Source organism: Sphaerodactylus townsendi, linkage group LG02 (assembly GCF_021028975.2).
Source record: "Sphaerodactylus townsendi isolate TG3544 linkage group LG02, MPM_Stown_v2.3, whole genome shotgun sequence".
NCBI lineage: Eukaryota > Metazoa > Chordata > Lepidosauria > Squamata > Sphaerodactylidae > Sphaerodactylus > Sphaerodactylus townsendi.
Genome location: NC_059426.1, coordinates 35,342,174 through 35,367,392, shown reverse-complemented (window position 1 = coordinate 35,367,392; position 25,219 = coordinate 35,342,174). Strand labels below are relative to the sequence as shown.

At 43.8% G+C, this 25,219-nt stretch overlaps 1 protein-coding gene across 11 annotated transcripts in view; it reads right to left on the bottom strand.

Annotated features, from left to right (window-relative positions):
* The window catches only part of KCNH7 (potassium voltage-gated channel subfamily H member 7), a 357,945-nt gene that overhangs the window by 108,540 nt on the left and 224,186 nt on the right, over window positions 1-25,219 (bottom strand). For 6 of the 11 annotated variants that reach the window (XM_048485320.1, XM_048485324.1, XM_048485321.1 and 3 more), the window contains exons 3-5: window positions 22,570-22,725; window positions 15,055-15,087; window positions 2,451-2,879 (exon numbers count right to left, since the gene is read on the bottom strand). In XM_048485320.1, coding sequence (XP_048341277.1) covers window positions 2,451-2,879; window positions 15,055-15,087; window positions 22,570-22,725 — 618 coding nt within the window. The remainder of the gene's footprint in view (window positions 1-2,450; window positions 2,880-15,054; window positions 15,088-22,569; window positions 22,726-25,219) is intronic. The other 5 variants (XM_048485323.1, XM_048485326.1, XM_048485331.1 and 2 more) reach the window with 1 other exon arrangement.

The following is a 25,219-nucleotide window of genomic DNA, read 5'->3' as shown; positions in this document are numbered from 1 at the left end:
GGGAAAGCAGGGAAGATCTACTATCAGTGGCTTCTGCCGATAGATTACTATACTGGACCCAACAGGACTGGTTGCATGTGATCATTTTGATAAAATAATATAATGTAATAAACTCTTTCGAGCAGAATATCATTTAGCCATTCCAGTGTGAATTATGATTCCTCAGCATATATTTTCAAAAAGAAAGGTACTCTGAAATTACAACCTAAAATTAGTTAAAATTCAGTTATAAACTTCTTGACTTAAGGCTTGAAGCCTGCAGGCTATTTTGCTGATCATTTTAGTCTAACTGTCATAGAGCGGTCCAATTATGAATGGTAAGAATTAGTGATGACCACTCTTCAGATTATTTTATAAGTGACTCGCAAAAGCCGAAACACAATAGCTTGTGCCTCACAATTTGTTTCTGATGACAGAAGAGGATTTCTAACAACAGAAGGAGGGTATGATTGACAGCTATTCTCCCCCCACCACTGCAGACCTTGACACTTTTCCACTCTACTCTTCATGACCCCCAGGAACACAATTTCAGAGGCATTAGTAGACTACAATGGAAGGAAGAAGGCATTGTTCTTTCTGATCTATCACCCAGGGAACAGGGATCAGGTCAGCCAATTGTCCCAACTTTAGGCTTCTTAAGCCCAATTGTCTGACTACTGATCTGGCAATTGCTACACATTTAAAGCTGAAGACCACCCACCCCCCAAAACAAAAAACAAAGAGACCCTCCAGGTGTATATGTGTATATCTCCCTTTGAAACATAGCCTATACCATAATGATGTGTTCAGTATAGGTAAAAATGACAGATCCAGCTTCAGTTCTAGCAATTACATTAAACTTCAATAAAAGCAGAGGCCATTTCCGCACGGGCGAAATATGGCGGCCTGGGGACTGTCATTCGCACAGGGGGTGCAGCTGCATCGCAGCCACGCCGCCCTCGTGCTGCCTGACCGCCGCGAAGCCGGCGTTTCCCCAGAGCGCTCGGAAGCGCTCTTGTTGGGGAAACGCCACCTTGAAGCCGCTGCCAAGCGAACGGCAGCGGCTTCGAGACGCCTCCCCCCCTCGCTCCTGGCACTTACCTCGTCCCCGGGCCTCCGGCGCGTCGCCGAGGCCTGGGAACATGCCCCCCTGCCCTGCGCCGCTGGAGCAGGTGCGCTGGGCCAGGGGAGCGTGTCCCCAGGCTTCGGCGACGTGCCGGAGGCCCGGGGACACACCGGGTCAGCCGGGCGCCGGCGCTCCACGGCGCCAGCTGCCCGGCTCTTTCTAGGACCGTCCATGTGGACGGTCCTAGCGTCGTCGGGTCGGCGTCAAGTACGCCAACCCGGCAGCTTCCGCATTCGTGCGGAAACGGCCAAAGAGAAATAGACAGAGAGGGAAAGTGGTACCACTGAAACTCAGTGAACCTTTCAAGTACCCTCTTATTTATTCTTAGTCTCTGTAGCCCCAAACTTGGATCCAGTGGGAAATTTCTGCAAAGAAAAAAGGGGAGGGGTGATTTTGCTGGTTCCTCCTTCCTGCGGTTCCTTGCCCCCAAAACAGCATTTGGAGGCATTTTGGGCTGCAGTTGGAGAGAGGAGGTGAGCAAATCCTGCTCCATCGGTGAAACCCCCTTCTGTCAGCAGAAATTCTAGGCTGGATGCAACCCATAACCTCTCTGTCCCACAGGCCACAGCAAGCCTTCATGACCCCTTCCACCTGGTAGAGGCATTATCTATCGTATCTGATTTAATTTCTTATACATATCCACTACTCTTTGGAATAACAATATTGTGCTAACTGTGTTTCCTGTCTCCTTTGGTGTTATGCCACTGAAAGTTATTTGATGTGGGCAAAGGCCATCAAGTGGCAGCCGACTTATGGCAACCCAGTAGGGTTTTCAAGGCAAGAGAGCAACAGAGGGGGTTTACCCTTGCTTGCCTCTTTGTAGCAATCTTGGACTTCCTTGATGGTTTTCCATCCAAGTACTAACCAGGGCCAACCCTGCTTACCTTCCAAGATCTGATGAGATCAGGCTAGCCTGGGCCTTCCAGGTCAGGGCGATAATTATTTAACATGGGGTGCTGTGTGGTTTCCGGGCTGTATGGTCGTGTTCTAGCAGCATTCTCTCCTGATGTTTCACGTGCATCTGTGGCTGGCATCTTCAGAGGATCTGAATGATATTTTTCATACAGCCCAGAAACCACACAGCACCCCAGTGATTCCGGCCTGGGGACATTTATTTAATTATTTAACATGTCTAATGAACTGTATTTAACAATTATTTAACATGTCGACAATTATTTAACATGTCTAATGAACTGTAGGAAACATTCTAGCATGAGCCAGTTTTTTAGTTTAATTCCAAGTAGTCTCACTCTGTGGATTTAGGCTGGGCGATCATGTAAATCTCAAACAGCAGTAGCTGAAGTTTCTCATCATACTGCACACAAATGCTGATTTTCAACTGTACCTTCACTAGCATGCCGGTCTCGAAACACATTCTTAGGCGGGATGTTAAATCCTTCTATGTTGTGTACCGAAGAGGCCCTCCGTATACTGCAGATGCTCTCCTTCGACTGAGCGTGGGTTAGCATGCTACTGGAGTGCAGCATATCCGAGTACAGTCTGTCCCATTGCCGTTTGGGGGACGAGTGATCAAGAGGTCCCGATATATTCACCAGAGGAGAACATGTGCTTGGTTGGATCAGTGCTTTGGTGTCGTCTGCTTCCGAGGGGCTGCAGCTTTCTTTCGCTGGGGACTTGAAGTGTTTCATGGCCATGGAGTCGTCGCTGCGTTTGGACGAATCCACGACCACTGCGTCAGGATCTTCCTGCGGCAAGGACTGCTTTCGGTATGACAGAAGACTCAGCCCAGGAAGCTTGAACCCAAAAAGCTTGCCTAAAACAGAAAGAGGATGAAGAAAAATATCATTTTTCAGACTGAGGGGAGGGGTAGACTTTGTTTTCACTTATGCTTCTCGCTGCGAATATTAACAAAATAGCACTGACCACAAATAGCTTCTTTAATATACTGCTAACGACCTTTGCGGTTCAGTAATGCAAAGCATCGCTAAAAAAAATTACATACGATAGCTATATTACATTCTAGCTACATTCTTAAATTAATAATGTGTTTGTTAACTCCTTGGTTATTTTACTTAATTAAAAAAAATTAATTGGAAGTACATGTTGAGGTCCCAGAAAGAAAAAGCAATAATTAAACAGATTTTCTAACTCACTAGACTTTCGCTCCCTTCCCATTTATATCTTCATCTGGGACACAGGAAGGATGTCTGCACAATACGTTTCACAAGCGGTGGGTGATTTAAATGTACTATGAACACAAGGGGAGACGCATACAGATTATTCCCTGATATGGAAGAAAACTGGACAAGCCCTGTCTTTTCTGCACCATGATTAACTTCTAAGTAAATGTTTTTGGGATCAGGGTGCCATCTTTGTAATGGTATGTTTACATCCAATTGTTTGTGTGAGGTTCAATTACACTTCATGTTTTTGGGATTGTCCTTAAAGGCCAGGTGTAACGTGATCGAAGCTTCTGGTAGAAAGGATTCCTGGTAGCTGTTTTCAGGAACCTTCCTTTTAATTAACTTTTCGCTGCCACCATTTAATTCAGATAACTAGAGAACCCCACACTGTTACTAGTCACCAAGGCTTTAAAGATTCCCCCCTCTCTCCCACGTTGACTTGAGGGGAAATTACTTCAGAGAGTCCCCTTTTAACTGCTCTTTGGAGGGAACTCTCTAATGGCTGGGGTTTCTCAGCCAGTCATCCCACTTCTAAAAGAAACACACACAACAGACTCCTCACAGGCACGAGGGAATTTTGGAAACACAGAAATTGAAATTTATTTTTAAAACAAAAGAAAGGCTTCTTTAAAACTGGCTCAGAGTAGGAGGTACTCAACAGCTTGATGGTTTCAGAGAGGTTAAGATGTTACTCTCAGATTGATATGCATCACAGACACATCGTGCTATGAGTGTCTCTCTTAAGGGAAGGCTTTAGCTTTTGAACTAATAAATTCCCCTTTTACACAGAGAGAGACACTAGTTTGTACTGCTCTAATACTCCACTGGATCAAGCACTTAAGCACCCAGTCTAAGCCCAGGAGATTCTGGCACACTTGGCCTCCCTCTCTCCCACTAGTCCTAATATGGCTTCACTGCCTCTGGACCGGCTTCTCCCAGACTGGTGATTCTGGTGATACACACAAGGGCAAGGCAGACTTGATAGGTCTGGGCAGTTTTAAAACCGCCAAGTTCCTGAAGGGCACTGCAATCTGCACCCAGTCAGGGCCTCCTCTCTCTGTCAAGCATACACTGCTTAGACAGGGACTGGACTTCTGTCAGCCAACTCTGCTGAGACAGAATCCTTTTCTTCCAGAGCTGACAGACTCCTCTCTGCCAAACTCTGCTCTGCTCTCTGACAGACTCTGACAGAACTCCCCTCACTCTAAGTGCTGTAAGCACACTAGCTCCCCCTAGCTTTGGCCAAACGTTATTGGACCTTTTCCAACCAATCAGGTGGGTTCTTTGCTTGTGGAGCCTTTTTCTTTACTCTGGCTGTTGCTAAGGCCTTCTTAACTAGGCCTGCTGTACGCCAGCCCTTCAGGGTGGGGCAAGTTCGTTACACCAGGCATTCAGGGGCAACAGCACACCACCTGGACAGACAGACACTTCCCCTTAAATTGGCAGCCGTGAGAATCCCAGGAACACCTTGGATTCACTGGTTAGAAGCAATATTGCCAAACGTTTGGAAAAGGGAATCAAGGTTCACCGTGAGCTGAATGTTAAAACTAGCCTACAAGTGCATGAACACCTTTTAAAAATAGAAAACCTGGAACACATGCCATGGTTCTCTTGTGCTTTGATCTTGACCAATATGCTGTGAGAATTAAAAAAAACCTTTAGAATGTATCTTTCTGCGCTGAAAAAGCATCTCAACTCTTCAGTGTTTCAGATCAGAGCGCATTTTACCACACTAACTTACAGTTGGGAGCGACACCGGGCTGCACTGGTAGACTTGTCTTCCACTGGTGGGCGGCCGCGACAGCCCTCCATGGTGGTGGGACATGTTGCTGAACGTCGTGCCAGCGCCCCTGTGCTGCCACTATTTGGGGGTGCAGTTTGAATACAGAGTGCGGGAATGAACATGGAAGCAGAAAGTGGCTTAGATCACTTTACATTAAATTGCTGCATATGGGTGTCTAAAGACATATGGAGGTGAGGTGTGGCTCAGTAGTAGAGAATCTGGTTTGCATGCAGAAGGTCCCAGGTTGAATTCCCAGTACTTCTAGTAACAATGATCACAAAGATGATGTGAAAGACCTCCACCGAGGCTTCACCTGACAGGTGCTACTAGTCAGAATACACAATACTGGTTTCGATAGACCAATAGTCTGAGTCTGTTTAAGGCAGCTTTATTTGTTTAGGAGGAAACAGATCAGTAACACCAGTATATGCACAGTAATCATGTTTGCGATCTACAGTGTGGTGTCACGTTTTTAATAACTCGGTTGACATATGGTTTTAAAGTGAAGGTCACACTTTCTGGAACAGTGAAGAAAGAAGTCCAGAAGTATGACTGAAAAGGTCACATTTAGTAAAGCGGGGAGGGGGGGGATCTACTATTTTATTTAAATGAGAAAGATCAACTCCTTTCTCATTTAAATTTATCTTCCACATCAAGATTTCTCTAGCGACACCATGATTCATCAAAAAAGAGCACAATTAAGTTGTTTTGAAACATCGTACTTTCTACAAAGAGAAAAAGATTGGCTTTTTAACTGAAAAAGAGTTACAGCAATCGTTCAGCAAGCAAGTAAATGTGATCTCCCTCCCACGAGTTGCATTCTAACAAGCATCCTCTATTCACACAATTTCCACAGATATCCTACTCAGGACCTAAGCAACTTTCTGCTCCCATGTTCATTCCCAGGCAGACATCAACCAACTGAGAGTTGTTGGTGGGTTCTACCTTAATAATGCTCCATATGGGAGAAGGAACCCTCCGGAATCCTGCTGCTTAGATTGTATGCATACTGGTCACACCACTCTGGAGTGCGACGGCAGGCCAGTATGAGAATATATCTCTGCTCATGGATCCTTTCTTCTGGCCATAAGAACAAGCCAGCTGGATCAGACCAGAGTCCATCTAGTCCAGCTCTCTGCTACTCGCAGTGGCCCACCAGGTGCCTTTGGGAGCTCACGTGCAGGATGTGAAAGCAATGGCCTTCTGCGGCTGCTGCTCCTGAGCACCTGGTCTGTTAAGGCATTTGCAATCTCAGATCAAAGAGGATCAAGATTGGTAGCCAGAGATCGACTTCTCCTCCATAAATCTGTCCAAGCTCCTTTTAAAGCTATCCAGGTTAGTGGCCATCCCCACCTCCTGTGGCAGCATATTCCAAACACCAATCACACGTTGCATGAAGAAGTGTTTCCTTTTATTAGTCCTAATTCTTCCCCCCAGCATTTTCAATGTATGCCCCCTGGTTCTAGTATTGTGAAAAAGAGAGAAAAATTTCTCTCTGTCAACATTTTCTACCCCATGCATAATTTTATAGACTTCAATCATATTCCCCCTCAGACGTCTCCTCTCCAAACTAAAGAGTCCCAAACGCTGCAGCCTCTCCTCATAAGGAAGGTGCTCCAGTCCCTCAATCATCCTCGTTGCCCTTCTGTGCACTTTTTCTATCTCTTCAATATCCTTTTTGAGACATGGCGACCAGGATCTAGTGCTTACTTCTCCCGTCTGTTGTACACGTGACCACCTATTTCATATTTGTATAAACTATATCCTGTACTCTGAAGCCTAATGGGTTCAGGAGGCCACTGACAACCACAAGGCATCAAAACAGAACACAATGAAAAAGCACATCCTCTCTAGGAACACACAAGAGCCACGCCAGTTTAGACCAAAGGCCCATCTAGCGTAGCATTCCATTTCGCATAGCGGCCAACCGGCTGCCTTTAGGAAGCCCACAAAAAGAAAGCCTGCCACAGTCTCATCCTGCCTGTGCTGCTCAGCAACTGATTTAAAGAGGCCTATTTAGGACTGGAGGGAGTAGATGTCCATCATGATTAGTAGCCACTGTAGCCATCTCTCCCTTACGTACATTTAAAAGCCTAAGTGAAATCGGCTGCCTAGGGAGGCGGTGAGCTTTCCCTCATTGGCAGTCTTCAAGCAGTGACTGAATGAACGCTTATCAGGGATGCTGTCGGCTGAACTTGAACTGGACTAAATTCAAATTCAATAATAATAGTAGATGGTCTGCATGGCCTCTTCAATCAATATTCTAGCTCAGTTCCTAAATTCATAAGCATGATCCTCCACAGAAAGGGACTTCCACACAAAGGCCACAGGAACGACCTTTTCCTTTTGGCAAAATACACAGACCAGGGCCTGTCCAAAAGATCTTAATTATCAGCCAAGAATATAGTGGAGAACATGAACATTAGTATTTGATATGGATAGAAGAAGAAGAGTTGGATTTATATCCCCCCTTTCTCTCCTGTAAGGAGACTCAAAGGGGCTTACAAACTCCTTGCCCTTCCCCCCTCACAACAAACACCCTGTGAGGTGGGTGGGGCTGAGAGAGTTCAGAAGAACTGTGACTAGCCCAAAGTCACCCAGCTGGCGTGTGTGGGAGTGCACAGGCTAATCTGAATTCCCCAGATAAGCCTCCACAGCTCAGGCGGCAGAGCGGGGAATCAAACCTGGTCCCTCCGGATTAGAGTACACCTGCTCTTAACCACTACGCCACTGCTGCTCCTGATAGGTGGACTGATCTCACAGTGTCACCACACTAATTGATTAGGGATGACTGTGTACACACATTTACACAGGCACCCTAAGGAGAAACAGACAGCGGTTACAGGTGTCTGTTTGCCACCTGCAACCATAGACTCAATAGCATGCATTTTGGGAGCTGCTGAGAAAGTGTTTATCAGCAGCATATGTATGCCTGACAAAAAAATCAACTAAAGCATATTAAATTGTTTTACAGCGCATGTGAAACTGAGTTCTAAAACAGTACACAACTCAACTGTGCAAGTTAATGACATCAAACCTTAAACCATTCATAAATGTCTTTGTATATCAGTTGCACTGCACATTCCTAAAGTAGGATCATTCATAGGATTCCTTCCTTCAAACAGAATAGGTTGGGCTTTTCTCTCCCCTTCACTGCTGTTCTATTTTAGTAAACTCATGGTGGGGCAGATGGTCTTTTCTGCTTCACTAGGTTGATTCAACCATGTTAGGCTACATTGCTGATTTAGCTGTCTATCTGTAGCTCAGCTGGAAAGAACACATAGTTAAAATGTTGGTCATTGCTAATACTGTCAGGCAGGAAACAGAAAACCCAGATGAGCATATTTGCCACTTTTAAATGGGGGGAAGGGAAGCTATCCATTCCAGTAACCTGATGTACTTTCTTGGGGAAAAAACACACACACAAGAACCCTGAATAATCAATTAAGACATACCAACTTTTAGTAGATAAACAATAAAAGAATGATGGGTTGTCTTATAGTCCAATCCAGATCCCATGGCAGCTGGGGATGGCACCACTCCCATGCCACTGTGCCACCTCCAGAGAGCTTTCAGGTGGGACAGGGAGGCAGCTTGAAGGGGGGAAAAAACCCGACCACCCAGAAGCTCTCCATGGGGCTTAACAGAGCCTAAAAGGGTGGCATAACTCCAAAGCCCTGGTGGCAACTTTTCCCAGTCCTAAAGCCAACGTGGAAGCCAACTAAAGTTAGCTCCACCCCCAGTAATGCCAATTGGCCATGCTGGCAGGGGCTGATGGGAATTGTAGTCCATGAACATCTGGAGAGCCACAGGTTGCAGACCCCTGACCTGACCTATCCCCACCCCCACCCCCATGGGGGCATTCCTCTGTGGCAGCCACTTCCAGCTTTTGCTGCCACGAAGCTGAGGGGTGCCCAGCTGCCAGTGCCTTTGTCCTTTGCACAGACCAGGGTGCCCCTTGAGCTGCTGGAGAGGGCAAACACGTCAGTGCAGCCTGGTGCCATATCCACAGGTAAATCCCCCCGCCCAGGTTGGGCTGTTATTCTTATACCTTAACACCCCCCCCCCAAAAAAAAAACCACCTTAATCTTTTCATTTCCGGAAATACAGGGAGCCTCTTTCCAGTTAATGTGAGATGCATAGTAGGCATTTTCACATACATCTTGATACTGCTGTTTGTTAATTTTCATTACCATATTACATTTGGATTTTTTGGGGGGATATAACTGGTTTCAACAGACATTACTTCTCAGAGGCAATGTATAGTGTTTCAGTCCTGGTTTATAAAGCAGGACAAGGTTATGTATAAGAGCTGGATTATGTCTACTAGCTAATTTACTGCTGCCCTTTTGTGAGACTTATTTGGTGTATTATAATTTCATCCTTTACATGTTACTGAACTAAGCTAATGGTGTTGTGGGCATCTCCACCCACAGTATATGATCTTGTCCTTCATCTTAGGCTTTTCTATCCATTTCCAGATACGGATGAATGGTGACTTCTGAAGTTGGTGGCACACCAGAAAACTTTGTACTGCATTATGGCTCAAAACAACATCTATAAAGGTTTTGGAATTCCCTGGTGGCAATGCGGAGGTGCTAATTTTCACATTTATTGACTTAGCTATTATCAAGGCGAGCTGGCTTTGAGGTTTGGGGGTGCGGTTTAAATACAGAGTGTGGGAATGAACATAGGAGCAGAAAGACTAATACGTTCTTTGTTTTCAGTTTGATCTGGGAAATCAATTGGTTGCTACCTGATCTGCCTGCTGGGCACATTTAGCCCTGCTCCCAACAACCCTCTCCAAGTTATTATCAGCAGAGTTTAAAGTGGAGCTACTCTAGTAAGATGAGAAGGTCTAGTAGTCGTCTTGCACTCTCTGCAGCTTCCTAGCACTTTGGAAAAGCATACTGTCCACAGAAGATGTTCTTTCCATAGGAAAGTTTTACGTTAGCAGTTGCAAGGTTACACAAATCTATGCTATACAAGATTATAAGACTATACAGAACTCTTCAGCAAGAACAAAATTGAACACACACTGAACTAGACTCAACTGAGACTCAGAACTTAGCATATACAATGCAATGGTTCTTATACATCCAACAAGGATACTTTTCCCCGCCCTGGCAGCAGCCTCTCATTGGTCTGGTCACAGTTGAACTCACCAATCATGTTAAAGGTCAACTGTTGTTACTTCACCCTAGACTTACTGTCTCCGGCCTTGCTGTTGGCAAACGTCTGCTGATTAGAAGATGAACATTTTGTGAACCTTTCCTTTTCATACATATCATGACAGTTATGATATGGTGAGTGGGATAGTTATAATTATAGGGCACAGTGCAAACTGGAAGAACAGAACAAGGACACTGCCAGGTACTCTAGATGCACCCAAAGTCTCTTCCTGTACCTAGGTGTTCACAAGATAACATAATGTGATTACCCCACTACATCACGGAAGGAGCTTCAGACTTCCAAGCTCTGGACTGCTGACCCTGAAAAGATCTATAGTGAAGAACAGACATCTCTAGCCCCCTAGGAGGAATTAGTATTCTCCAACCAGCAGAATGGAAATGTATAGAATTCATCTTTAAAACATACTCTGTCACTAATCTCTCTTCCCTAGCGGAGCATGCTCAGCAGTTCTGACAGCGAGAGACTTTCAGCAACATTGTCCATTTTTCACAAATACATGGAGCAAAGAAGAGGGAGGCATCCTTTAAAACTGGTTTGGAAGTTCCCACATAGCTCAACAGGAAGAAACCATAAAAATGAACAGAATTTGGCTTCCAGTGTTGAAAAACTCTAGAATCAAGACAGTGACTAATCAGCTCCACACAAACACAGGACAAACAGAGACAATCAAAGGGAACAAAGACCAGGATACTTCTATTCAGATGCATTCACCTATTGACCTTGCTATCTTCATTGTTATGCACATGCTACAGACTTCTTTGTGACTCACATGCCAGGCTACTCTATTCAGATGGCCTCACCTTTTGACCTCACAGTATATTTACTCCACTTGCTTTCCATTCCTACTATCAGATCCTCTGAAGATGCCAGCCACAGATGCAGGCGAAACGTCAGGAGAGAATGCTGCTAGAACACGGCCATACAACCCTGGAAACCAGACAGCACCCCAGTGCTAGGGAGCCATACTCATTGGGAAATCCGTACCACTGGAGCCCATGATGGCAGGAATCCCCCCCCCACACACAGGGTACCCTGGTGTGCAGCCACTGCCAGCACCTTTCTCGGCCCCCACCCAGTGTTTTTGGAAAGCAGGTGGGACTTCTGTCCAGCTGAGCTTGCAGACCTGCAAAAAAGACTTGCTTTGGGGCAGCGGCTGCCATCACCATGCAAGCATCTTCACTGGGAATGATAAGCTATCCGTGTTGAAGGAGAACCTGTAGGGTCTTTTTAAAAGGGGGATCTTGTTGAGCATCTTCCCTATGAAACTCTGAACAGATACTGTCTGTGAGAGTTATATATTCCACTTCGGAACTTTTAAAGTTATTGTTGATACCATACTGTTTTTCTTTGAAATAAATATTTAGAAACATTTTTAATTGATATCTATTTTTATTTTTGAAATTTACCAGTAGCTGCTGCATTTCCCACCCTAGACTTATACACGGGTCAATAAGTTTTCCCAGTTTTTTGTGCTAAAATTAGGTGCCTCGACTTATATGCGGGTCGACTTCTACTCGAGTATGTACGGGTAACTAGATTAGCATACTTGGCAAAATGAGGAGGAGGATGGGAGATTCTGATGAATGGAAAGAGTCAAAGAAAGAGGGCCAGCTGGCTGAAAGAGTTGGCTTCTCATTAACCTCTCTGAGCAAAGCAGAGAAGGCTGGCAAACCTCACTCTTCAACTGAGCAGCTGCCTCATCCCCACTCCAGCCTGCTCTGCAGGGAAGGGAACGGGACAAGTTCAACCCGGCAGGCACCCCTCGCATTTCTAGAGTGACAATTCAGTCATCCCCCACTCTTTGCACAAATCAGCATCTTGCTACCATAGGCAAAAAGATGAGCAAAAATTTGCTCCGCTCCAGAACAATGTTTCTGCGGGTACAGGGGACTTCTACATTTGGAGCACAGTGGTTGGTGCCCGCAGGAATGTTAGTCTGAATCCAAGCCAGTGTTCTGTCTGCAATGTATTTCCTAAAGCCATCAATACCTCCCTGAGCAACTTGTTTTCCTCAGGGCTCAAACGTAACGTGATACCTATGGTTTGATAAGGAGAAATTGTCACTCTCAAATAAAAAGAGGATAACATTTCTCCAGAAATGTGATACCAGTACAAAGAAGCCTGAGTGGCAGCCCTAGAAACGGACTCTGATCGTCCAAAATGGGCTTCCCTGTTGAGAAGCCAGCAAATTACTCTCTGACATATATATTTCATGGCCATGTAAATCTGCACTGCAAAGACCTCTTCTTTTTTGTAGACTCCTAACAGCTTCCACAGAGGTCCTTTTGTTGAGCTGACCTTCCTCCTTTCCTTTTGCTGAGGTCATGTTATGTAATGAGTTCTTTTGTCAGTTATGTGTCCTCCTTCCTGTTGGAGTTCATCCTCTCTTGACTTCCTATCTTTTAAAAACACATGCTAAGGCTGCATATGCTCTTTAGTTGTCACCCACACAGGATTTCCCAGGAGGCTGAAGCAAGGTGACTGCATACACTCATAAGTTGTGTGATCTTTTTTTTTACCCCAATAAATTTATCCTGAACGCCATAGAGGCAGTTCTGTGTTCTTCATCCTGTATTCAAGGAGTCCCATTAGATTACAGATGTAGATTCCATTAGATTACAGATGTTGTAAGCCACTTTGGGAAGACAAGTGGGGTATAAAAAGTTAAATCCATACAATAACATACTCTTGACCTTTCTTACATGAAGAAGAGTTTGGATTTATACCCTTGTGAGGAGACTCAAGGTGGCTTACAAACACCTTTCTTTTCCTCTCCCCACAACAGGCACCTTGTGAGGTAGGTGGGGCTGAGAGAATTCTGAGTGAACTATGACTAGCCCAGGGCCACCCAGCAGGAATGTAGGAGTGCAGAAGCAAATCTGGTTCACCAGATAAGAGTTTACTGCTCATGTGGAGGAGTGGGGAATCAAACCCGGTTCTTCAGATTAGAATCCACCTGCTCTCAACCACTACACCACACTAGCGCTCATATTCGAGCATATTTGGGGATCTTTAATCCAGCAAAGTCTCTGCATCTTCTTGTCTGAAAAAAATCTGTATGGCTTGAAATTTCACACCTCTTCCAATGCAGTGGCTCTCACAAGATGACTTTTGGAAGTGACACATTCATACATATACATAGGAAAGTTCAATTCATGGTGAGTAATCGGGGGCAGTGGGGGGGGGGTGTTCAATATGTTTTAGGTTGACATGATTTATGATCTACCAATATGAATACAGCCCAACCAACCTATGTGGTAGTCTACAGCTTTGTGTGTCACCTGTTCTGAATAGGGTTTCCAGCTCTGGGTTAGGAAATACCTGGTGATTTTGGGGATGAAACCTGAGGAGGGTGGTGTTTGGGGAAGGGAGGGCCTACAATGGGGTATAATGCTGTAGAGTCCAACTTCCAAAGCAGCCATTTTCTCCAGGTGAACTGGTTGCTGTCACCTGAAGATCAGCTGTAATCCCAGAAGATCTCCAGCTACTATACCCTGCTCAACATAAAGAATAAGGAGATGTGTGAAACCAATTTGCCACATCTTTTCGGATCTTCTTTATGTTGAATGCTCTGCCGAATTGTAATGTCTGATGTCTCTCCCCTCCCCCTCCATTTTTCTTTTAGTGCCAGAGAACCATATTTAATCGCTTCTTTCTTCATTAGATTGTATTATCTGAGACTTTTACGAAAACAACAACTGGATGAAAAACTGCTGGAGACCTTCTACCGCTGGGCCATAGAGAGTGTCCTGACACGCTGCATTTGCACATGGTTTGCCAGTTGCACAGTGGCAGACAGGAAGGCGCTCCACAGGGTGATCACTACTGCCCAGAGAATTATTAGATGCCCTTTCCCCTCTTTGGAAGAACTCTATAATTCCCGCTGCTTAAGGAAAGCTCAGAACATTCTGAAAGACCCGTCTCACCCGGCATACTCTTTTTTTGAAATATTACCATCTGGCCAACTAGGTTCAGAGACAGCGTCTATTCTAGAGCTGTGGCTATGCTGAACTCCATGGTGTTGTGTTGACGTGGCTGTGGCTGTGTAGGGATGGTTGGAAGGGGATTGTGGAAGATGGGGTGTGAGGACTGCAGAGTGCATCGGGGGAGAATCTGGGCTCCCTAGTTTAAACACCATTGAAAATTATGCTGTTTGGGGGTGGATTCCAGCATCACTTGTTTAAACTAGGGAGCCCAGATTCTCCTTTTAAATCCACCTTAAAGGGAGAATCTGGGGTCCCCAGTTTAAATAACATTGAAAGTGATGCTGTTTCCCCAATTGGGGGGACTGGATACAACACCATAAAATATTTTCATAGCAGTAATAAAACATTGTGAAAGCATTTTGAAAATGTTTTCCAAAAATTATTTCTGTTGTGTGGCATGGCCCATTGCTGTGTTCAGATTTGTGAGTTGGGGGATGTTCTATAATGTGATGGTGACTTTGAAACGACCTGGTGGAAAAAATCATTGCTTGGTCACGGTGGGGCAGGGCGGCTGCCCAGGGAGGGAGGCGCCAAACTCCAGTTTGCCTAGATACGCTACTGGGCGTAGCTACAAGGGGAATGGGGGGTGGACATTGCACTGGGCATGGGGGGCATCAAACTCTGGTTTTGCCCAGGGCACCAGTTTGCCTAGTTATGCCACTGCCCTACAGCACCCACAACCACACTTACATCTTTATCCTAAAGAGTTGGCAACCCTAATACTGAAGGAAACACAATAGGGGAAGTCACAGCGGTTTGGAAATGCTACTCAGAAAGTTAGTCTAGACATGGAAATAAAAGAAGTGTAATTGGAGTGAATAGGATTTCAATGTGGAGAATTACCTGAAGAAGAGCCTCTTGAAAGGTTGTTACCATCTGAAACACAAGTAAACTACATTTACAAAGAGCAGTCATTAAAAAAAGCCAAGTTAAGGGGAAAAAAAGCATTTTACAGTTAACCTTAGCTGGGTGAAACAAGCTGCACTCATCCGTCAAGACTATCTCAGCCTCTCTCTTGTTCCTGGAATGGAAGGGCATTTCTGCTTTCTAAACACAAATTGATTTCCAGTTTTGCTCCATTGGATCTCTTCAACCAATCTTCAAAACTAGGGACTGGATTCAGCAGAGGATTTCTGCAAGGCTGAAAGGACCATTTTCACCAATCTACCTCATCAGGGTAGACTGATTTCCTCTTGTGTAGTTGAGCTGAAAAAACTTTATTACACTAGGAGAAGTCCCTGTCATCAGCAGAACTTTCTAGTGGAATTAGACCATAGATTCCATTAGAACTTAACTGAATGCACAAGCTCCACGCTTAGATTGCTCTAGTTGTATGTAGGAGGGCTGTGACAAGGCAGAGTCATGAACTCGTGATACTTCTATCCAGTGGGTAGGGGAGGGGAAAGTGGGAATTGCCAAGCAATGGGGGTCTCACTGACTGAAGGGAAGTGTAAGGAGTTACCAAGTCATGCTGGTGGGTCTGTACAGGAAGGGACTCTATGCTGAACGTGACAAATGGACCAATGAACAGGCTTGGGTCCTCACGATCCACAGAACAGCCTATCAAAAATTTGATTCTCTGCTCATGACTGGCAAGCAACACATGAGTTGAGCCAGTGGGTTTCCAGTAGCCCAATTTCCAATGGTAGCTAATGGCTGTAACTCTTCTTTAATACCGTAGTGCACATAAAATAGCAAACCTAATGGCAAACCCCAAATTCTCTTCAAGCAAGTTGAAACATGGACTTTTTTGCTTGTCCAAACACTGTGAACCCAGTCCATAAAATAAGAGCCTTGTTTGATCAAGATCCAACCTCAAAATAACCTTGCTTGATCAAAATCCAACCTGTTTCCCACAGATGTCCTGACTCCCTGTGGAACAAGGAAGCAACAAGGGACTCCAGTCATTAGAGGAAGGTTCTCCATGGAAGAACTTCTGGTTTGCCTGCGGAAAGTTCCAGGTTCAATCCCTAGCATCTCCACTTAAAAGGACCAAGCAGCAGGTGACAGGAAAAATTCCTGCCTGAAACCCTGGAGAGACATTGCCAGCCTGAGTAGACAGAACGAAACTGTTGGTCTGACTCATAAGGCAGCTTGATGTGTACTTTCAACTGGTATTCGATGGCACATTATATCTAAAAAGTTGTTATCATTCAGGCATCAGAGCAAACAGCCCCATGAATACATCAGTAAGGGATGATAACGAGCAACTTCCCATTCCATAATCAACAGTACCAACTATGAGAGAACTCAGCTGGACGTGACACCAGATCCAGAGCACTATGGGCCTCATTGCACGTATGCTACTTGTAAATTCCTCTCTTTCTCAGTGCAACCAATGATTCATCTCCTTATGTATGCACAGCTGCTGTGAGATTAATGGGGAGGTTCCTGTGAATGTAAGAGCTTCATGTGTACGCTGGGAGTGCTACATCACCAGCATGGCTCCTATGTTGCATTCAGTTGTCCGAAATAAAGTGGATTTATTTTATACGCGTTGACTTAAAACCATATTAGTTATACACGACGACAGCAAATTGATGTTGCATAACACTGGGCAGAATTTCATTAAGAGCACTTGAATAATGGATGTGCTTTCTTTAAATAATGTACTAGAGCTGAAATGTTTTCTATCAGTACTCTAACTTTTCAGTGGACTTAAGGTTAGTGTGGTTCACTGAAGGGGACTTCAAATTGTGCAGCACACTTAGTTCCCTAAACAGAGGCTTTCAGAAAACCCCAGACTAGAGAGATGGGATTCAGTAAGCACAACAATGCAACTGCCATCTTTGCTTTGTTATCTATGTAATTCTGTAGGATAAAGGTTATTGGCAAGAGCCACCATTTAATCCGGGTATAGTATGACTTCAGTATCAATAATGGTACATTTTAAGCTACTTGAGAAGGATACTTTAGCAAGAGTTACTGATTATTGCATACAAGATATAGGCATGCCACTTGATTCAAGAGAAAATCTTTTCAATATGTTTCACGTGGCTTATCAAATATCCTGGGACCTCGATCCTCTAGTTATAAGAAAATGGCTGGCAAATTTGTGTTTCCCTTCCACTGTGTATCACTGACTTTTGGTCTGATACAGAGTTATGGGCACCAATTCTAGACACAGTACCCAGGAATCGGTGGGAATTCCAAAACAGTTTAGGGTGGAAAGGATCCTTTCCCCTTACACATTATCTCCCAATTGTGGTTTATTGTGTGATACTAGTATACAACGTTTGAAATATTTGCAGAGATCATGGATGTTTGGCAACCAACAAGTTTATAAAAATGAAATAATAAATAAATAAATAAAGTTTTGTAAAAATCATGCAAGGGCATATTCAAAACACCTGTTTGGGCACATGTACAAACAGGAGCCAAGTTATATTGAATGTAGGAATATGGTTCATTGGATAAGCCTTAAAGGGCTGTCTAATCAACCAACCATTCTGTTGTGTCTGAGAACGAAGAGAAAGCATGCCCTACATTAGAGGTGTAATTTCAGGGCATGCCATGCAATGTGTACTTGGCTACTCTGGCATTTTCATAAGAGTAGAGGCAGGTCAGGCCATGGAAGAGTCTACTAAGTTGCAGGCTGCTGTGAGGATCCAAACCTCAGACTAGAGGGGGAAGACATGGCATACCTCCCTCAAGCACCAAAGAATGCTTGGCAAGGAGGAAACTCAGCTGTAGGCATTTGGTATCTTAGGGCTTAGAGACTAGGTGACCTCGCCTGTAATGTCAGGGATGCACAGGTACAGGAGAGCAGACTCACCTGCATCCTTTTAATGGCCTACACTGTGAAGAAGGAATGGAATGGATTGGCCTACAAGAGCAGTAGATCCTTTGATCAAAGTAAAATTTAATGAAGTTGTCCCTTTAATGAGCCCATCTGATGGTGTGGCTCTCCTTATTCGGTGTCTGCCTGCAGAGGTCTTTTTTATCTTCACAGATAAAAGTGCTGTATTGATTCTGGCAGTGAAAAAAAGCTTTATTTTTGCTGACCTTTTCAAACAAAACTCAAGATCCTCCCTCTGTAACTGCAAGGCCTGACTTCGATGTTTCAGCATGTGATAATTTTCGCAACTTATTTTTATGTGCACCTCCATTGAACTAAAACTCATTATACTATCCCTGCTTAGAGCTGTAACTTTAAGTAAACTGAAATAGAACAAGAAACGGGTTAGCCAACCCCAAAAAACTTGCCACAATACAAGGAAGCGTAACAAATAGATGTACTGTATTCACTGTTACTCATATACTAGTCAGCAAACAATAAACAGAAATCATAATGGATGTCCAAGAAATATTTTCAACACTTTTTGAACTGTGCTCTCAATGGACTACGTATGAGTAGAAACGGACTAAGTGTATGAGCAATAGTGAATACAATACATCTATTTGTTACGCTTCCTTGTATTGTGGCAAGTTTTGGGGGGTTGGCTAACCCGGTTCTTGTTCCATTTCTGATTTGTATTCTTGCCTGTTCTGCTTCCACTTTAAGTAAACTGCAATTCAGTCCACGGGGCTCAGGTGGCTGGGAACAGTGCCACTGCTGCGCCACCACGCTGCCTCCAGAGGGCTTCCAGGAGGTGCGGGGAGGTAGCAAATGTCAAAAACTCCCTGGCCACTTGAAAGCCCTCCATAGCCCAAATCAGACTAATGCCACCCTTCAGGGTAATGGTAAAGACTGTCCCCTGAGCAAAAACTGGGTCATTACTAACTCATGGGGTGACATCTCAAGGTTTACTAGGCTGACTACTTATTGGGTGGTTTGCCACTGCCTTTTCCAGTCATCTACGCTTTACCCCCAGCAAGCTGGGTACTCATTTTACCATCCTTGGAAGGATAGAAAGCTGAGTCAACATTGAGCCAGCTCTCTGAAACTGACCTCCGTTGGGATCAAACTTAGGTCATAAGCAGAGTTTTGAGTGAAGTACTCCAGTTACCACTCTGTGCCATGGGACTCTGATAATTTGCACTTTTCAGTATATACTTGGGGTCAGGATCGAAGCAGAACAGGAACGCCCTTCACAATATGTCAAACTGATCTAAAACCTGCTATTGGCCCTTTCCGCACAAACCTTTTAAAATGTTTTGAGGCAGGAACTCAAACATTTCCTCCACCGAGTTCCACATTGTTTTCCCCCCAGCTTCAAAACCTTTTCAGTAAATCCTCTTTAAAAATGTCTCTTTAGGCTGAAGCATTTTAAAAACAGCTTCACTGCTGTGCGATCACTTTAAGACATTTTCCACACCTCTCTGCCTTTCCTGAACTTCCTTCTTGGAATCATTTTCTGAGCTGACTCTCCATTGTCTCTCTTTTTTTAGCATTTCTGTGAGTTTTTGTTATTTTGGGGGTCTAATGCTCGAGGCATTGATTATACAAGGTGTAGAGCATCACAGCATGAGGCTGGGAAGCCCATGACTCATTGATTCAACAATGAACTAAAAAAAAGGAAAAATCACATAACGGGGCTGTGGATTATTTCGAGGGGATGAGTGCAGACATACACCATGTTAAAGGGCGGGATTGAAAATGTTTTAGAAATATTTTAGGTGCTTTGTGTGGAACGGACCGTTGAGAGCCAGAGTGAGAAAGCTTTCATAAATTACTCTGTACCACATTTTCACAGCCTAATACCCTTAGCTAGCACTGAAGAGCAGGGCTGAGCAAATAATTCATGAGTAACACATTTAACATCTTTAGCCTCTTATTGTGCCATTAGGATATCTGCAAGCAGATTATGTTTCCAATTTGAAAAAGGATAAAAAAAAACCCCTACAGTTCATATGGTTCTTAATTGGATGACTGTGCAGACAGTTCTGATATGACTATTTGTGTGCGCCAGTTTAAAATTGGATTTGGGGGGATCTTTTTGCCTTCAGCTATGCACTGCATTTTGCAGATATCTCTCTGTAAAAAACGCTAATTCAAAAATGAATCAGAAGTGGAAATAGAAGGACTGCAAAAAATGAATGAGGAGTCCTTTCCTGTGTTATTAAGATCCACTTCTGAAATTAAGCCTGGCCTGAAGGGAAACCTGTGGCTGTAAAATACTCTTGCTCAGAAACAGACACACAGAAAGCAGAACTTCCCATGCAGAAAGAAGAGTCTATTAAAAAATTTTCCACAGCAGAACAAGCTACTCCAGACTGGTAAGGGTTCCCAAATTTGCTACCTCCTTGGCAAAAATATTCCAACATTACATGGTACTCATGGGCACCATGACACCCACTTCTGTGTGGTGCTCTCTTTCCCTCTTGAGTCTCGAAAGGAAAAAATCCGAAAAATCTTGATTAGAATGGAAGAAAGCTTTGGCTCATACTCTGTCGATGGGCTGATTAATAAAGCACTGGGCTTGTCCCAGGAATAGCCAGGCATTCCTGGCTTGGCCAAGATGCAGACTTTTTAAAGTCTCTGTCAGCCTCGGCCTGTGCCCGCCATTTTCTTTGGAAACCAAAACTCCAAACCCTGGCCCAAAGGCAGCCATCTTGTTGCTACCTTTTCTCAAAATTCCAAATGTGCCCACAAGCTCAGCGAGGGTGTTTCACTACCTGGCCTAAGTGGTAAAAACTCCCCAGTCAATCCTTAGAATAGAATTCAGTATCCAAATCTACACTATCAGTGTAGTTTTCCCCATGCTGTTGCCTCCCTGACATAGAAACCAATGGGCTCTTTTGACAATCCTCAGTGATGAAAGAAGTACTTGAGGTGGGGAGATGTTTTAAAATAAAGCAACACCTTAGGAGGAAAAAATGAAAACCACTATTCCAATTTACAAAAAAAATGAGTTCAAACAAAAGTGTGTTAAGTAAATAATGGAGATCAACACCTTGTGACACAGAAGACTTCTTTCAAGTGCGAAAACTAACAAAAGTTGTGAATGAAACTCTTTCTAATGCTACACCATTCCCATTGATTTCATTTGTATTTGTTCTATCTTGCCTCGGGATAAAAATTTACATGCTCATCCTGGAAAAGAGGCAAATCTAAAATCCTATTTCTAACCTAACATTTCAGATGGGTAGCCATGCTGTTCTGTAGGAAAAGAACAAAATTCAACTCCAGTAGTACCTTAAGGACCAACAAGTTTTCTACAGTGCAAGCTTTTGAGAGTCAAATCTCCCTTTATCAGATACCCTTGTATGCACAGATATCCTGAAATACTCAGGTACCTGTCTAGGGATCATTCCGCACATGCAGAATAATGCACTTTGAAACTGCTTTCAATGCTCTTTGAAGCTGTGTGGAATGGCAAAATCCACTTGCAAACAGTTGTGAAAGTGGTTTGAAAATGCATTATTTTGCGTGTGTGGAAGGGGCCAAAGAGAGATTTGGCTCTCAAAAGCTTATACCCTGGAAATCTTGTTGGCCATTAAGGTGTTACTGAACTTATACCTCACCCAACCCAACATTTCAGTTTATTTTAATAATCTTTCTCAAGAAAGCAATTGATTTACTTTTTAAAAGCAAAAGAACAAAAGCCTGGGCTGCTGCTGTTTTCTTTTAAAAAGTTGGAGTTCTTGTATGTGTGCTATGTGGATGCCTCAAGCTCATTTAATTTTTATGCTTTCTGATATTTTTGAGAAGTCACATCTCAGACAAGGGTCACAGATTAAAGGTCCAGCAGAGCCTTTAAGTCCTGTATGAAGCTATCAGGAGTTCCTCACCAACCAACCAAACATTTGCATTCAATAACAGCTTGCTAGTCTAGCCATTAGTTTGTATCCAGTTGTCTTCAATTCCAAACACAAAAAAGTACCTTTAAGTGTTTTCAGAGCTACATGGGAGGTGATTTCCCCACATCTTCATTCTGCATGGCCAAGATGACTTTCAAATGAACCAACTGCATGTTCAGTGGCTTACCACACGTCTTTCCTATGCGGCCAGCTGTCTCCACAGTAGGGTGTCAGTAACATGACCAAGACTGACTAGTTACTATTTGTTCAGATTATTTCAATGTTGTGACCCATCTTCTTGGACAGGGATCTGTTGATTGGGTCCTGACCATGGCACAGTCATCTACAGTGAGGAGATGTTGGATCCATAGGAATGTTGTTTCTATGCAGCTCAGGTAACATTTCCATTCCAAGAAACTTCCTTCCTTAGGTTAAGACTTAGGCCCCTTCTGCACACACAAAATAATGCATTTTCAAACCACTTCCACAACTGTTTGCAAGTGGATTTTGCTATTCCGCACAGCTTCAAAGAGCACTGAAAGCAGTTTGAAAGTGCATTATTCTGCATGTGCAGAATGAGCCTAAGGCATTATAGCTATCTGTGCTTAGTTTTCTTTTCCCATGTTACATTCCCCATCCCACAATACACCCCCCCCCCCAAATAAACACACTTACGGTTTGCAACTTTGGCTGAAAGTATCTGGTTGAATTTCTCTGGAGACTCTGCATTCTCCTCATCCGTGACATACTCAAAGTTAATTATAAACATCATGGCCACACCCTCCTGATTTTTCACAGGGATGACGTGGGTGTTGCAAATGAAGGAGGAGCCTAAAAAGGAGAAAGAAAAGGTAAATACATCTTTGCCTGTGAAACCATTATAAATTCTTTTCATTGAACACTCTAGCATTCAGTCTATGAGTTATTCAAGAGAAAAGAGGGAACGCCATTGATTCAAAGGCATGTAGGTTTTTCTTGGATTCCAGGATCTCTTTTATCTGTCTCACTGCTTTCTTTAGTAATATTTTTATTCAGGAGAAATGCCTTGAAGACATGCAGAGCATCACCCTGGGAAGGTATTCAGTAGCAACCCACCACCTGGAATTTACCCTTTCATCGGTAATGCTTAGTCTGAACAAAGCTCTACTAGTCTCTTAAATGTCACCTAATTGGAAAGCAAACTTTTGACTGGACTACATTGCTGAAACTTGCTGAATTTTTGCTGTCTCCTGTGTGGCACTGGTGCATTCTTCTAGTCCAGTGGTGGCAGGGGCTGATGGGAATTGTAGTTCATGAACATCTGGAGTGCCATCGGTTCACCACCACGGTTCTAGTCCTACCCAACCCTGGATTATTAAAAAAATCATTTGGAAAATTCATTTCCTGAATATAGAAATTGGGAGAGTTTCTAATATGTATTCATCGAGGATGATCCAACAGTTCTCCAAGTAGCTCATACAATGGAGGAGCCAAGTAGCAATAAAGCTCTGTAGACTGGAGGAAGGTTAAAAGTGCAGCCAAAAAGAAAGGTGGAGAATAAATATTGTAATAAACAACCTTTGTCCAATGAAACGGTAGGCTAGGGGATAGCAGGATGAGAAAGATAATATATAAGAGTTAGAAGAAGCATCGTCTTAGCAAGGATTTGGGGGAAAGCCAATGCTCAGAGAAATCCATATGTGCCTATTATAGGAGGGTTGGGGTTTTTTTGGAGGGGGGAAGTTTGTGAAAGCTGGTCCTTTTCTTGCTGCAGGCTACTGTGCATGAGTTGGTAAGTTTGTATGTGTACTGGCAAGGCAAGAGTCCAGGGGCATTAAAAAGTCTCAGTACCAAGGACAGCTCACAGTGAAGGATAAATGGAAGCTCACCAGCAACAGGGAGCCTAGTGTAGCTCCAGACCTATTTTGGAACTCAATGACTCAGGGAAATGAATGATTCAAGCTTTGCTGTTCAGTAGAGTCCAAAAACAAAATACAGTCTACGTAAGGTTTTTCATTAGCATCCACCAAAATGACACAAAACAGCAGGCAAGTTTTATGTTCTTTCTTCAGAACTTTTCTTTGGGCTGGATGTTTGAGCATAAAAAAAAGCGGAGATGGTGGTCGGGAGAGACATTTCAGACCATGGTCTGGTAGTGAGACTTATTTTGAATAGTAAAATGGTCAGAAATGTTTGGCATTTGAGAGGCTTTTGAAAATTCACTTTTAAAATAAGTGTTATTTGTCCCTTTTTGTGGGATTTTTTAAAAAATCAGGATTGCAATTCTTCATAACAAGAATGTATTTTACCAAACCTGCCTGCCTGCCTGCCTGCCTGCCTGCCTGCCTGCCTGCCTGCCTGCCTGCCTGCCTGCCTGCCTGCCTGCCTGCCTGCCTGCCTGCCTGCCTGCCTGCCTGCCTGCCTGCCTGCCTGCCTGCCTGCCTGCCTGCCTGCCTGCCTGCCTGCCTGCCTATCTATTTGGTGTACCGCCCTATCCCCGGAGGGCTCTGGGCAGTGTACAACATAAAGCAGTTGTGGCGAACCTTTGGCACTCCAGATGTTATGGACTACAATTCCCATCAGCCCCTGTCAGCATGGCCAATTGGTTCGCCACCACAGACATAAAACATCATACATAAAATCATCATAAATACAATTATCACTAGAGGAGCGAATAAATAATTATGATTAATATCTAAGCTCCATCTCTATAAAATTGATCCCATTTAAAACAGCAGTTATTTCCTAACATGGGCATCCCACGAAATGTAGATTAGAACGGAATAATAGAATGGAGAATTTTGAGATTCTTAGGTTCAAGTGATACACTGTACTTCCAATTGTATCAAGGTGGTTCGCACGCAAGTGTTAAATCTTCATTTTATGCTGAGAGTGATTTCTCTTGGCAGTCACTGGTTAGTTTCTTCAGCTTCTTTCATACTTTCTTAAACTTAAGCTTCTTTCCATTTTCACAGTGGTTCTTTAAATGTAGGAGTTAGGAACTTTAACACACTTCCCAGTGTCTATCTAAAACTGCCCTGGGTTCACTCGATTCACAAGAGATATTTCCCATTAAACTCTTAGGAATTACTCTATGAACCTTAGAGCTATTGCCCCTAGATAACTGGTTATAGATTCTGTCCTGATCAAAAAAACCTGAAATGTATTGAGGAGAATCCTCCACCAGAACAGCTTACAGCTCATACAACTGTTTTCAAACTTGTTCTGTTAGCTTCTCTCCTAGCCACCTCCCAGTTCTTAACTGTCAAAACTCTCCGACTGCCATTCTCAGAACTCTATTTGAACTCCCTGTCAATCAAGAGGTTCTGTGACCAGGAAAACTCCT